The sequence below is a fragment of the Acartia tonsa genome, chromosome 10 (genome assembly GCF_053477335.1).
Source record: "Acartia tonsa isolate MP-2025a chromosome 10, ASM5347733v1, whole genome shotgun sequence".
Classification (NCBI taxonomy): Eukaryota; Metazoa; Arthropoda; class Copepoda; order Calanoida; family Acartiidae; genus Acartia; species Acartia tonsa.
In genome coordinates this window covers 38,676,870-38,691,320 of record NC_137269.1, presented here as the reverse complement: position 1 = coordinate 38,691,320, position 14,451 = coordinate 38,676,870, and the positions used below count along the sequence as shown (strand labels likewise).

Sequence of the window (14,451 nt, the reverse complement as noted above, 5' to 3'; positions counted from 1 at the left end):
ATACAGTTAAAAAACGCGGACACGGAGCGGACGAGAGGGAGAACATAAAGGGGGCGGGGATAAGGGGGTTGTTGGTCAGATGGGAGGGGAAAGGGGTAAACAATACAGTAAGAATTCTGTATATAAATAGACTGAAAGCTTGAAGCTGTTTGTTAGTCGACTATAGATTGCCTTGTAGCGAGGGACTGAGATCCTAAACTGGTTGGCATGGTTGACTAAGGAGGCAAGGCAAGGCTCGTGTCTCGCCTTATATACCCTCCCTCCCTTCCTCCTGTCCAACCTAATAATAGTTTACTTAAATTATTATTTTGTTGGGGGGGGGGGGGGGGGGTACTCAAATTTTCGAAATCGCTAAAAATAATACTAAGAGGAATATACCGACAACTCTTTCCCCTCCTAAATGTCCATTAAAACCTCGGAAACGGCAAAAATCGCCAAAAATCACGCCTTCGGCGGCGAATAACGGCTAAACGGTCAGCCGGAGGCGAATAAAACATAAATAAAGAAATGTGCGCCTCAAAAAGTTGTTCAACATCAAAGAGATGCTTGAAGTCTCTAAAACGACTCCTTCCCCTCCTTTAAGAGGAAAAACTGAAAAAACGTGATTTTCAAAAGTATGCCCACTTCGTGGGTGTGGGGTCACTGAACCTGTCACCCCAGGGTCACCAAATATAAAGTCAAGGCGGCCCACAATGCTGAATTTTCACCAAGTGAAAGTCTTGTGTCATTATCTCTTATGAGAAAAAAGTTATTAATTAATTAAAATTTCAAATTGTGATTTTTTGATGGATTTCTTTGATGAAATGACAGGCTGGTCAATTTTTAGGCCATTTTTTGCGGTTTTTGGGCTGTCACGCCCAAACGGTTTGAGATAATCTCAAGGGACCTTTTGCCCGACCTAAGTCTGGTTATTTGTGAGCTCTAAGAAAAAAAAATCCTGGATTGGATGAAGCACGACGTCGCTGCGCGTCGTCAAAAATCACTGGTCGGCTCATTTTGCCCCCTCAAACCCTCACCTCGTGCCATTTTTCTGTGTAAAGATTATAATTATAATCTTTTGCGTAAGTCTGATTTTTTTCCTAGACCTCACAAATAACCAGACTTAGGTTGGGCAAAAGGTCCTGTGAGATTATCTCAAACCGTTTGGGCGTGATGGCCCAAAAACCGCAAAAAATGGCCTAAAAATTGACCAGCCTGTCATTTCATCAAAGAAATCCATCAAAAAATCACAATTTGAAATTTTAATTAATTAATAACTTTTTTCTCATAAGAGATAATGACACAAGACTTTCACTTGGTGAAAATTCAGCATTGTGGGCCGCCTAGACTTTATATTTGGTGACCCTGGGGTGACGGGTTCAGTGCCCCCCACACCCACGAAGTGGGCATACTTTTGAAAATCACGTTTTTTCAGTTTTTCCCCTTAAAGGAGGGGAAGGAGTCGTTTTAGAGACTTCAAGCATCTCTTTGATGTTGAACAACTTTTTGAGCCGCACATTTCTTTATTTATGTTTTATTCGCCTCCGGCTGACCGTTTAGCCGTTATTCGCCGCCGAAGGCGTGATTTTTGGCGATTTTTGCCGTTTCCGAGGTTTTAATGGACATTTAGGAGGGGAAAGAGTTGTCCAATCAAGTTGATGATGAAGTACATTTTTGTAGGCAATTGCATTGGCTAAATTTCATGTGAAGTAAAATTTTTTGTACCTCTAACCGGTTTTGCTCCAGCTAAATCGATTTACAGATACCCCCTAAAAACCGGAAAAAACCGGTTTTTTATAAAATTCACGGCCGGTTTTGGCCGGATCCGGCTCAAATTTTGCATGGAGTCATCCTTTGATATTCCCAACAGTTGATACTTGACGCAGCAAGATCCCAGAAAAGTGTGGTATATCTAGGGGGGGGGGGGGGGGTCACAAGCCATAGAAACTACAACCTATCCACTAGTATTTTTAAACTCTAGTACCTCTTTTATTGTGTTAACATTGAATATATTTAGATATGACCAATAATAGATCCTATTTTCTGTACATTTTATTTAATATTGATTGTCCGGCAAAAATCATATCGATAAAATAACGAAATGTCGTCTATGACAATTTTATTTCATTCCATTTTCTAGTTGTTAATGTTTAGGATGAAATGGACAAAAAAAAGTCAACAAATTGAGACATCTATCAGATATGGCAGCCAAAAGATCTTGTGCCGATATGTATGGACAGACAGACTGACGGACAAAGTAAGTAAATGAGTATCGAAAAAAATAAAAATTATTTAAACAGGGGTATGCACAGCCTTTTGCAAATAGGATGTGAACATTCAGGAGATAGAAAAATTTAAAGCTTTCCTGAAAAACTAAATTGTTAGGGGGTGGAAAAACCCCTACCGCACGCTTATATAATAGAGTCAACTGCTGTTCACCCCTTCAAAAATACAATAAAGTAACTTTGAATAAAACAAGGATGGCAACTTCCTTAAAAGCTCTTGTAATATTGAATCAACAAATATTGCAACATAAGTCCTACAAAAAAAACTTTACCCTAAAAAAGATTACTTATAATTATACCATTATTTTTTATATAAATTTATCCGCCCTGTTGTACTAAAACGTGTGCCTTTTCCAACCAATAATAGACTAACTGTCTCTACACTGTGCTCCTATTGGTCCATTTAAGAGATTGATTATCTAGTCTTGCTATACCTATTATGGCAAAAATTATTTGAAATGTTTAACTTATGGTATAAATCAGGAAGTTATAGTTTGACATTTTTAGTTGTATTGTCAATGTAAGTTCATAATTTTATACATTTATGGTCTGTCCGTTTGTCCATAACCGATAATTATTCTTGTTAATCTGTGTTTTTATTGCAATTTGAATCGATATAAGAAAGAAAGCGTAGCTATACTATAGATGTTTATTTTGGAAGTAAAGACTATTATTATTTATCTTTTTAAAAAAGATGATGTCATCCTTGTTTTTAAAACCACTTTTCTGTTATCTAAGAATTATTCAGTTATAAATTAGTAGCGGTCACGCCCCTAGAAAACACTTGAGGATTACTAACAAAAGTGTGGGGGAGAGCAGTTCATAAACACTAAATTTTATTTTACATATCAAAAGTAAATTCTATTGGAAGGAATTGTTTTCTAAAAGACAATTTATCTTGGAGAAGTTAAAGTTTCAATTCCCCCACCCCAAAAAAAATTCTATTAAAAATCTTAGGGTGCCCCCCTCCCTCCCACTTGAAATGTATAACTTTTAGGTACCAGGTGCTAGTTTTTAAAATCACTTGGTAAAGACGTTATAAAATAAAATTATATGAAATACTTTACGAGATTGCTGCGGTACTTGTTGAAAGAATTGTCCTAGTTACTTTTTACATCAATATTGAACAATATTTTGAGTGTATGCCAATTTGTAAAATATCAACAAGGATGAAATGGTTCATTTTCCCACAAATTTAGATAATAACAAGGACAATTATATCAATAACTACCTCGCAGAAATAACAAGCTAACTTTTTAATAGTTTGGCTATTATTGTAAATTATACCATGGTCACTTGGGCCTGCAAAAGGTTGGTTGAAGAAGGGTCAACATCCCTTCTTAAAATTTAATAGGGAAGGCCTTCCTTCCCTTTTAAAAGTTTTACATCAACAACCCTGGGTACGCCACTGAATGGATGGATATTACAATTTTCGTTAAATATCAAGCATGCCATACTTTAAAATTCATACATTCCCTCAATGAGGCAACTTGAAAGACGTACGAACATTTCCTAATTATATTGTAGCCAGTTGTGCTACTTTGAATTTAGTTAAAGAATGGGATATAAGAACTTATATAGTTGCTACGCACCTAAAAATTCAAATTTGACCGCATCAATATAAAGAATAAAGATAGATAAATAAATGGATCATTATGTATTGGGAGGGTTATTTTACTATGTATTTTACTTAAAGACTTTAGTCATAAAGTCATTAATAGAATATATTAGAATTGGTAGATCTTTATTATGTAAAGGGAATCGACTTTAAGCTTCACAAGAAAATTTAGGCCAAATAGACAGACGGACGTGAGTATGGCAGCACAGACAGACAGACAAACTGACAGACGTACTGGCGGATGGGTGGACGAACAAATAAATTAATACCTTCGCTACTAAAAAATACAAATCTAACAGCAAATTTGGTACCCTAATTCACAATAATGTATTCATGAATCAAGCTGCTATGATATTTTTCCACTGTGTTCGTATGTATGAAAGGGTGGGAGGTATATTTAGGGTCTAATTTTGTACAGTACTTAATTTGTACATATGATTTTTTTCGAAATTTAAATATATTTCTAAATCAATTATTTACTAAAATGTATGAGATTCATAAAAAAGAAATATTAATTCAACTTTTAGAAGCAGTATTTCAGTGGTTATTTCAGTGTACACATGATTTTTTTCGATATTTACTTATAATTATAAAATAATTATTTAATAAAAATTACAAAACAAAGAGATTCATAAAAAGAAATATTAATTAAAATTTTAGAAGCAGTATTTTACTGGTTATTTACCCCTGTACTTGTTAAATTTGTGTACAGTGTCGGTCTACTGGGTATGAGTAATCGTATGACAGTTTTGATTGTTGTAATACAGGATACCACATTACTGTTTTAGCCAGCAGTAGCGAGCCTATTATACAGTTGTATATGTCTGTGTTTACCAAGTTTCTCAAAGGAGAATGATAAGGATTAGTATTTTGTCATCCGATAAAAGTGATGATCACGGCTGAAATCTAGTGGCTTTGTATTCAGAGATTTAGGAGGTGGCAGAAAAATAGCCCAAACCCATCCCAAGTGTAAGTAAGTAAACAAAAACCTTACTACTTTGATATATAACAGAGCTGGATCTTTAAATCATTTCAATGGTGCGCTAAATCGCCCCGCGCAGAATTTCAGCCAATAACAGCATCCCATTTCGTAAAATTCGCCGCTGTGATTGGCTGAAATTCTGCGCGGGGTGATTTAGCGCACCATTGGAGTGATTTAAAGATCCAGCTCAGTATAAATATCTAAGTGATGAATATGTCTAAAATCACAACTAGAATTTGATGAAATCTTACTTGACACACACGCACACACATACATTCTGCTACTAATAATATTGCTTCGCGCTGTATAAACAAAATTATCAATGTTATTTTATTCTAAATTGTCTTGAAATATATAAAACATGAATTTGTGTATTTGGTCATTTTTTTATTTTGTTCCGTGCGGTTTTGTAATTTGCCATTATGTATGGTTTTTAGATATCTATCCATCTATCTATCAGTTATAAATCTATATATCTAACTGTTCAAAAATATATAAATGTTACTACCCGTTAGTCCAAAAATATATCCATCAATCTCTCCAATAAATCAACTATCTAACAATCTATCAATCTATTTCTAAATTTATCAATACATCAATCATTCCATAAATATCAATCTATCTATTAAACAATCTATCAATTTATAAATCATTAAATTTATCAATGTATCAATTAATCAATTTCTCAATCGATCAATCACCCACCTTTTTCTTCCTGCGTATCCTATGAATCCTGGATGCCAGCTGTACAGTATGCAGTGTCTCGCTGTAGTGTGCTGGGGAGGGGGTCACGTGGGCCACCATACACACTATGCTGCGCACTGGGCCAAGGCATTCCCGCAATAGGCTCGTCACCTTGGACTCCTGAAATATTACATTGAAGTAGACACAATAATACAAAAAAGATATGATCTATAAAGTTTGAGAAGGATTTAAAAGGCCTCTGCAAAAGGGTTTTAATAAGCCTAAACCTAGAGAGGGGGGACATCAGCTTATACCAATAACGAAATTAATTCGGAAAAAAATCATGAAACTTATGCGTGTTTTTCAGCTGTCGTTGGGTGGGCAACACATCGTAAAATTAACGACCTCTCCATTTGCCCCCCAAATATTATTTTAGATTTATTTCGCTTGTTGGTTATACCTTATTCCTGGGGGGACATATGGCTTTAAATTAAACAAAATTCTCTCATTTGCTAACTTGTAACCTTAGGAAACTTTTTATATAATCTTATGTCCAATTATCTTTTCAGAGTCCAAACGAAAACTATAATCTACAAAAGGCTTAATTGAGACTGTGCTCTTTTTTTTCAACTAATGGGTTATTGTCATCTTGTTTATCTCTTTACAATGCGGAATACTATAAAATCCATATTTAATACTGTCATTACATATGTGTTATACATTATTATAGGCTTTTTATGCTAATCATTATGTAATTATTTCCAGGGAGGACGGGGGCATTGGACTGTTTATTACACTAGTCCCCAAAGTGTTATAATAACGTTATTTTATTCATTGGCTAACAACTGTTGGGACTTGAATTTTCATTGGTAGGCTTATTAAGATGAGTTTTCAAACTTTTTATCCACTATTTTAATCTACAGAGAGACAATTTTGTGTATCATTATTGGGGATGTACATTAATGTATCGTCCATTGTCCTATCCCTTTATATCCTAGAGTTATGTCATTCAAAACAGGCGTTCCATTAATTTACATTAGCAAAGTTTTGCAATGATGATTACAATTTATGAAATGTTTTTTGCGTTTTTAATGCGGTAATGATGTTTAATAAATAAAAAGTTTATATTTATTCTTGTAAATACATGGGTATAGACTTCATTCAGACCTTATAAATGAAAGTATCAAAAGATTTATCATAGTACAGCCAAAAAATTATTTAGCAAAATCTTACCAAAACTAGAATTTGTCTTATTTTTTATTTAAGTCAATTTTATGGCTAAAAGTTTATTGTAATGCGTTACACCTGTTGATGGTCCAGGGCATTCCTCTTCTCTAACTTTTACGCTAAACACCATGCACCTGACATAGTAGCAAGGGGTAAATATTTCAACGTCTTTAGACATGACACGTATCTAATTTTTACTTAAAAGATTTAATTTTTCCCCCCAACCATAATAGGATTATAATGTAAATGAAGATATTAACCCTCCTCCCCCCTCCCCCATTTGAAAAAAATTGATTGGTAGAACGTATGGACACTTAAGAAAATAATGGAAAACTGTCGCAGAGCACCGGATTTATGGATGTGGGTGGGCCTTCATTCACGTATATTGTTTCACCATCTTATAATATAAAATAGTAAAGTCTTTTTGTCTGTATCTTTAGATTTCGATAACTATTGTACCGATTGAGTTCTCTATTTTATTGAAGCTTCTTATAGGTCCATGGGCCGTTTTAGGCTTTTAAATTTTTATATCTAAGTTTGTTTTAAAGCAATTTTTCTACTTTCCTTATTCGTTCAAATACAGAGCTTCTAGATGCTAGGAGTGCAGCCACTGGCCCTTATATAAAGTAGCAGATCTTGGTTAGTGTGTCAATTAAGATCTCGCTAACCTCTTCATGTTAGTGAAGTTTTAATTATGTTCAATGATGGTTTTGGGCTACTGTAATTTTACATTTAAGTCAGGTGACGGTATAAGGCTATTTTTCTACCCCCTTGATGCTACGGCTACTGCTAAGATGCTACGGCCAAAGCCATTAAAATAAATGGATGTGTAAAATAATGAAAGCAAAAAGAAAAGGGTAAGAGCCGTTTTTGCTTTTGTAATAAAATGCAGTTCTGATGATTTGTTAATGTGTTATGCGGTATTCAAGACACACCGTTGTCGTATAGACGGAACAAAAAATAAGAACAAAAAGTTTCAAAGAATCGTAGTAAAAATAATGGCGAAAATTTAATTGAAGCAGCTAATACTGTCTCGATCCAAAAAAAAGTGGACAAAGGATCCAATACATATTTGGTCAAACTATGCCAATTGACGTCATATTCTCTACTACTATGTCGTCAATAGGAATACTTCGGCCAAGCGTTGTAAAATTTGTATACTTTTTGAGACCCTATAAGCTGCTTACTCTACAGGGTACTGCGATTCACTTGACGAATAGGCATATTTTTATGGTCCCTAGCAACTCTGTATAAAGAATCAAATAAAGATGTACGGCCGTACGAACAAATCTTAGATATAGAGTAGTTGTGATTTACGGAAAAGAGAAAAAAATAAATAAGTAACTAATAAATGACTTTCAGTTTTCTATAGCCTAAATGTTTTTATTACTTCAGTATGAGTGCTAAAGGCTGTGTCCCTAGCATCTAGGGGCTTCAACACTAGAATGGGGCTTGATTAAAGGGGTTGGGAGAGATTGAACCCAACATTAACCAAATGTTAAATGAAAGGAAAAAAATATTTTTGAGCTAGTTTATTAGGCTCTTTTTGGGATTTACATGCGGGTTTTAGAAGATCTTAATGAACTTACATACATCTAGTTACTTACATATTATAAAGTATAAGGTTGTATGTTATTTAGGATCTTTAAACGACTGGAAAGGAAAAACTATTGTATTGATTATTGGGTTGCTTATTACACAAATTAAGTTATCAAAACATAAAAAATACTTTAAAACATAACAATATTATAGCTAAAAATGCCATTTTTATCTATATATCTTTAATATCACTTTATCAAGTAATTTTTTCATTTTCCCTTTTTGGATTGGGAAAAAAAGTTATGTTATTATTATATAGTTATTTTTATTTTCGAAACTTATTTGTCTATAAAGTTATCCATTTTGGTAAAATAAAGTCCATTATGAATATTATTAGACAAATTATGTAGCTTAGAAATCCTTATATAAAAGTAACAGGATGTCTGTCTGTCTTTGTTTCTGTAAAGTAGGATCTCGCTTACCACTGAACCGATATGGTTATCCTTTACTATGTTGCTTTTCATAGGTCCTGGAAAATTGTTTAGCTATTTTGGGGAAGATTACTTCAACTCTCCAAAAAAAATTATCCCTCCCCTCTCCCTCAGGTATCCCTAGAGGACTAGGGGGGGGGGGGCAACCTATAAGAGCAAGAAAAAGTCCTTACTTTCAACATGTTTTGATCCATAAGACACCCAATAATTCTTTTCACCTTCACAAAATTGAAAAGCGAACTTTAGTGTAAGGTTATAATTTTAATAGCGAAGTTTTTCTACATTCAGTATGTCCGTCTGTATTAACAATATCATAAAATCTTGCAATCAGGGTTTGAGACTTTTTCACAAAGAGCCAAAATATTACCGAAAAATAGTACCTACTACATAACATATCTGGCACATAACTTTAATAGTGAGAGGGTTTTATTTGTATATCAACAAAGGATCATGCGTAGGTAAAATTATTGATGAAAAAGTTTGGACACTGATGATTTTTCTTAGAGGCACTAAAAGATTTTAAGTCAACGAATGAAAAAGCAAGATTATAAAACTCTTGGGACAAGTAAATTTATATTTAAAATTTTCTCCATCCCTATATTTAATACTTTTCTGGATGTTACCATTCTTGTTTGAAATAATGGGAATAGTGTAAAAATGTTGAATTTTAAATTCCAGAAAGTTTTATTATACTGTATGTTTATACAATTAAGCAAAAGAAAAAAAAATTGCAATCTTTAAAAATGTTTCATCATACTGGGTTATAAATAAAGCTAGACAAACCCTAAGTAAGGGGCTTGTAATACGCTATTTAATTGGGATTAACATATGAGGGACGGGGAGGGAATAAGTTGTTGTTTTTGAATATTTTTGCTGTTTTAGGATTTATGATGTTTCCGAAAAATTTTCTAAATCCAGATTTATAGTGACTAGAGGTAAAACACATAGTTGTTCAAACATTTGCACCAAATTTTTGGTTGTTTCGCTACTTAACAGGTTTTTGCTGTTGAATAATGGTTGGTTGATCAGTAAAGCCCCCGTTGGGCCCTACCCCAGCAGGGTTCGCCTAACCTTTAATTGTAGGAATCAAAAATATATTTGTGGTCCAGATACGATCAATAGGAAACCGCCATTATTAATTAATCGATTCAAAAGATTTAAAAACAATATTTGCTCAAAAAGGCAGCAAATTTCCATGTTAAATATCCCATTTAATTAGGTACTTACAACACCTGTCAAAATATTTTTGTAAAACCAGATAGTTTTGTGTGAATTTATAAAAAATTTTTTGTGCACATAACACATTCACACACACCCTCAAACACACACACACACAGAAAGGAAAATATGTTGGTTCTTGTTTATCTAAGAAAAAAGAAATTAAGTTTCTTCAGAGAAAGAAAGATAGAAGCAGAAAAAGATCAAGTAAAGAAGAGAAATAAAAAATGTAGAAATTGCAAGTTGTAGATAATCAAAGTATCAGAAAATATACCAAGTTTCATAATGATTGGACAATTCTGTTATGCCTAAAAATGCACAAGATCAAATTATTCCTAACATTATGATGAACTGGTGTTTGTTTAAAAGATGGCCTAACAAAAGAATAAAAATGTCTAACTTTACTTAGCTGTGTAACTGAAAACTGCGAGTATGTGATTTATTAACCCTTCTGCTAGTATAAACAAGGGTGATTCCATCCATAAGTACAAAAGCGCTTAGAAATATTGGATTGGGAAATGGACAAAGTGAGTTATAAAGCAGATGTTCTGTGATTATCAAAAATGAGAAGTAAAAAGAAAGAGAGAGAAGTAATAGAAAATCACAAAATATTTTAATAGCACTACTGACATACGGACGGATTAAGTAAATTGTATATATACTGGATTATCTTATTAAGGAGTATTTTTTTAAAAAAGCCAGTTAATCTTTCTAATGAATTATGGCCAGGAAAATTACGTACAAAGGGCAAACTGAATGACGGATGGACCGACATACATACAACAAAAATCATAAAGTATCGTCGCTACTAAATAAAGTTTAATGCTAGAGTCACTATGAGCTGTATGCATAATCCCAAATAACAACAACCCTGCAATTGCAAAGTTTCAGGAAGATTAAGAATGAAAATCTTGATTTTTGAAAAATGTATGGATAGGATCTTAAGGGCTAAGACAATGGCCTATAAATTGATCTCCAAGGATGATACACAAAATATCCCCTTCTGTATATTAAAATTAGTAATCAAAACGTTTTAACACCCATATAAATGAACATACCATTTAAAATTCGTTAAAGTCCCCAAAGTTGTTAAGCTAACGAATAAGAAAACGTTATTTTAAAACTTTGGGGACTAGTGTAATAAACACCCATTATCTCTGATTAAAATACATTTAAAATAGTCCTAATTAAAAAAACTTTAATGTCGTTCGTCGGTTTTTAAGTACCTACAGAAAATAAATAAAAGAATGAAGGAAATTAGGAATTGCATAAACAGGTTTTAGCATTTATGCAATTCCAATTTGTCACAGGACATTGCAGTTTTATCTATTTTGTTTTCTACATATATTCTATATCTATTCTTATACATCTAATAGTATAGTAGAGCCAATATCAAATAAAAACAAATTTATTTATTTGTACAACAATTTTAGAAAGAGCAAAAAAGGAAAAAAATACGAGGGAAGAAACATAGACTAGTGTAGAATTAGCATACTAGCTCTTATTGTTAATTTAGTCATGTTAGAATTTTGCATGAAAATTATTAGAACAATTTAGAAACATCCTGTATTTAAGTTCTTTTTAGAATAAATATATATTAATTTTCGTTGGGACTTCTACATATAAAATATTGAAATAAGTTTGTTAATATTCGTATGCATATCTGATAAAATATTTCTTCTTCTACCATTATTTTAAAATTCCACTACAGGTTTATTAATCAACATATATGAAAGTAAAGAATGTTTATGTATGGCAAAGAATCTCGTTTACCGCTGTACCGACATGTTTCTCCTTATTATGGGAGGAGAGTACCTCCATCAACTTAAGAAAAATTGCTTTGTCCTTTAAAAAAACTAAAATTTAAAATGGAGTGTCGACTATCCCCTCTCACTCCCACTTAAACTCCAATGCATACTAGTTCAAATCAAATCAAATTTATTATTAACCGCAGATCCACAACATTCCACTGATCTTGGACAATTTTCCGCCATCAGGGCATAAATAAATAAATATCATATATATTATATATTTATAATTACAATTGTTTAAAAAACATGATGGTTTATTTTTATTACCCATCCATATATCATTATAATTGTTAAAAACATTGTTAAATAATCAATTTTGCGAATAATGCCCTGTCAAGATAACCAGGTACAGAAACTTAGCCCTAAGGCTGGTGCACGCCCTTGATGGTGCTAGGGCGCTATCGCTGGCCAATTATCTCAACTATTACTTGATTTGATTGTTCGCTGTTATCAATCAATAAAAAAATCCGCTGTTGTGCCTTTAGCAAGATCCCTACACCCCCAGCTTTCCCGGTCAACCGCCGTCTTCGGATATCCCCCTACCGCCGTGAAACGTCACCAGATGCATACTAAAAAAACAGGTTAATACAATTTATTGGTCCTAAGACCAATAAAAAAAGTTATCAGGAGAAAGAACGATCACCAGGCCGAACGAAACCGTTTTTTATGATATTACAAGCGTAGTTCCGGATAAAAAATTCTAAGAATAAAACTTCTACATAAGAATAATTCATTCCGAAAACTTACAATCAATTTTCAATTTTCCGAGGAGCCCAATAAGAATAATAAACTAGCGCAAGTCTTATTAAGAATATTAAAACATTAAGAGTATTAAGAATTGCGAGGAGAAGAAATTCTCGAGGATAAAGAAGTTTTTCGAGGAGAAAAAAAGATTTTCGAGGAGAATTCTTGCGTGCGAGGAGAAGGTATAGTTAATAAAACTTAATATAACCAACAAAAGTTCTCAAAATTTCTCGTAAATGCGTATTAGTGCATTAATATTGCTTGCCAAACTAATTAAATTAAGTTTAATAGTACCTAAGTATGTAAAAATAAACTTGTAGAAGTATAAAAGTAAAAATAACTTAAGTACCTAGGTACGTAAAAATCTTTAAGAATAGTAAGCATTTTGAGACTAATAAGAGAAAAATATCGACATAAATGAGTTGAAAAATTTTGGCAGCAGCTCCACCCCGTCGTGCCCCGCAACTATCCTCTCTGGATGGATTAAGATTAAGGTAATGATGCAATTTCATCAGAAAAGGTTATTTTTTTATCCTTCCAAGGAAAACATATACAATGGGCTAGACGGGGCAGAACCACCTACCAACAATTCTTCATCTCATCCTCGGCCCGCTAAGTATCCAGTCCCAGCAATCCTACAAAATAGAAAATAGTTAATAAAAACTTACAAAAACTCACAAAAACTCACAAAAACTTAGCCAGTAAACACAATTAATATAAGCAAGAATCCAGTCTGTACGTGCCAATCATTAAAATATACTAATAGATCAATAGACCATAGATTAATACAACAAAAAAAAGTTATTCAATTCTATTCAACAGATAGTTAAATATTCTTTTTTTAAATAATTTGAAATCTTGAATAGATTTGAGATTTTCAGGTAAAGAGTTGAAAATTAAGGGAAATTGAATTAAAGGTAACTTAAAAATATAATTTTTTGTTGTACTGTCTACATTAAGTTCATCCCGATTACGGGTATTGTACCGGTGTAACTGGTGTCTGTACTGCCATGTATCATTAAAAATATCTGGTTGTTGACCATTCAGATATTTGTGCATAAAAAGCATGATTTGATAATCCCTAAGCTCCTTAAAAGGTAAAATTCTTAGTTGTTTAAAAAGAGGGCTACTGCTAGCAGTGCTGGAGCTACTAGTGATTATCCTAACACACTTCTTTTGGAGTCTTTTTATGATATTACATTGACTGTCAGTTACACCGGTAAAAATTATAATACTATACTCTATCAAACTATGTATATAAGCAAAATACAACATCTTAAGATGTTGCATGTCTAAAATATGCTTCATGACACGTAAAGAAAAGATAGCCCGCTGTAATCTTTTGTGTAATTCCCCCCAGTGGTGATTAAATTTCAGTTTAGGATCCAATCTTATGCCTAAGTGTTTTGCCCACCTATCATTATCATTCTCACTATCCTCATCAACCCTATCTAGCTTAATGATCTTATCAGCCACATCCTCACCATAGTTGTTGGAATTTATGAATACTGGAAACTCATTTATTAAATTAAGCTCATTTTCAGAGATGTTTTGCCTTGGAGTTTTAAATAAAATAATTTTAGTTTTTAAAGAATTAATGATTAATCTATTAGCAGCATACCAGTCATTAGCTTTGGGCAGCACCTCATTTATTTTGTGTATTAAATTTGTAAAATTATCGCTTTGCAAAAATAATAGGGTATCGTCGCAGAAGAGATTAAAGATGGCATCGCGGCAGCTGCTCTCGAGGTCGTTGATGAACACTAAGAACATCAACACCCCGAGGCAGCTGCCCTGCAAGATGCCAATCAATATCTCAGCCAGGCTGGAGGAGTACACCCCTCCAAAAAAAACTTTCTGCTTACGCCCACTA

The 14,451-nt window shown here is 33.2% G+C and overlaps 1 protein-coding gene across 2 annotated transcripts in view; it reads right to left on the bottom strand.

Moving 5' to 3' along the window:
• LOC145330026 (uncharacterized) overlaps positions 1-14,451 on the bottom strand; it is a 107,049-nt gene that overhangs the window by 59,752 nt on the left and 32,846 nt on the right. For both annotated transcript variants that reach the window (XM_080174561.1, XM_080174562.1), the window contains exon 10: positions 5,570-5,728. In XM_080174561.1, coding sequence (XP_080030687.1) covers positions 5,570-5,728 — 159 coding nt within the window. The remainder of the gene's footprint in view (positions 1-5,569; positions 5,729-14,451) is intronic.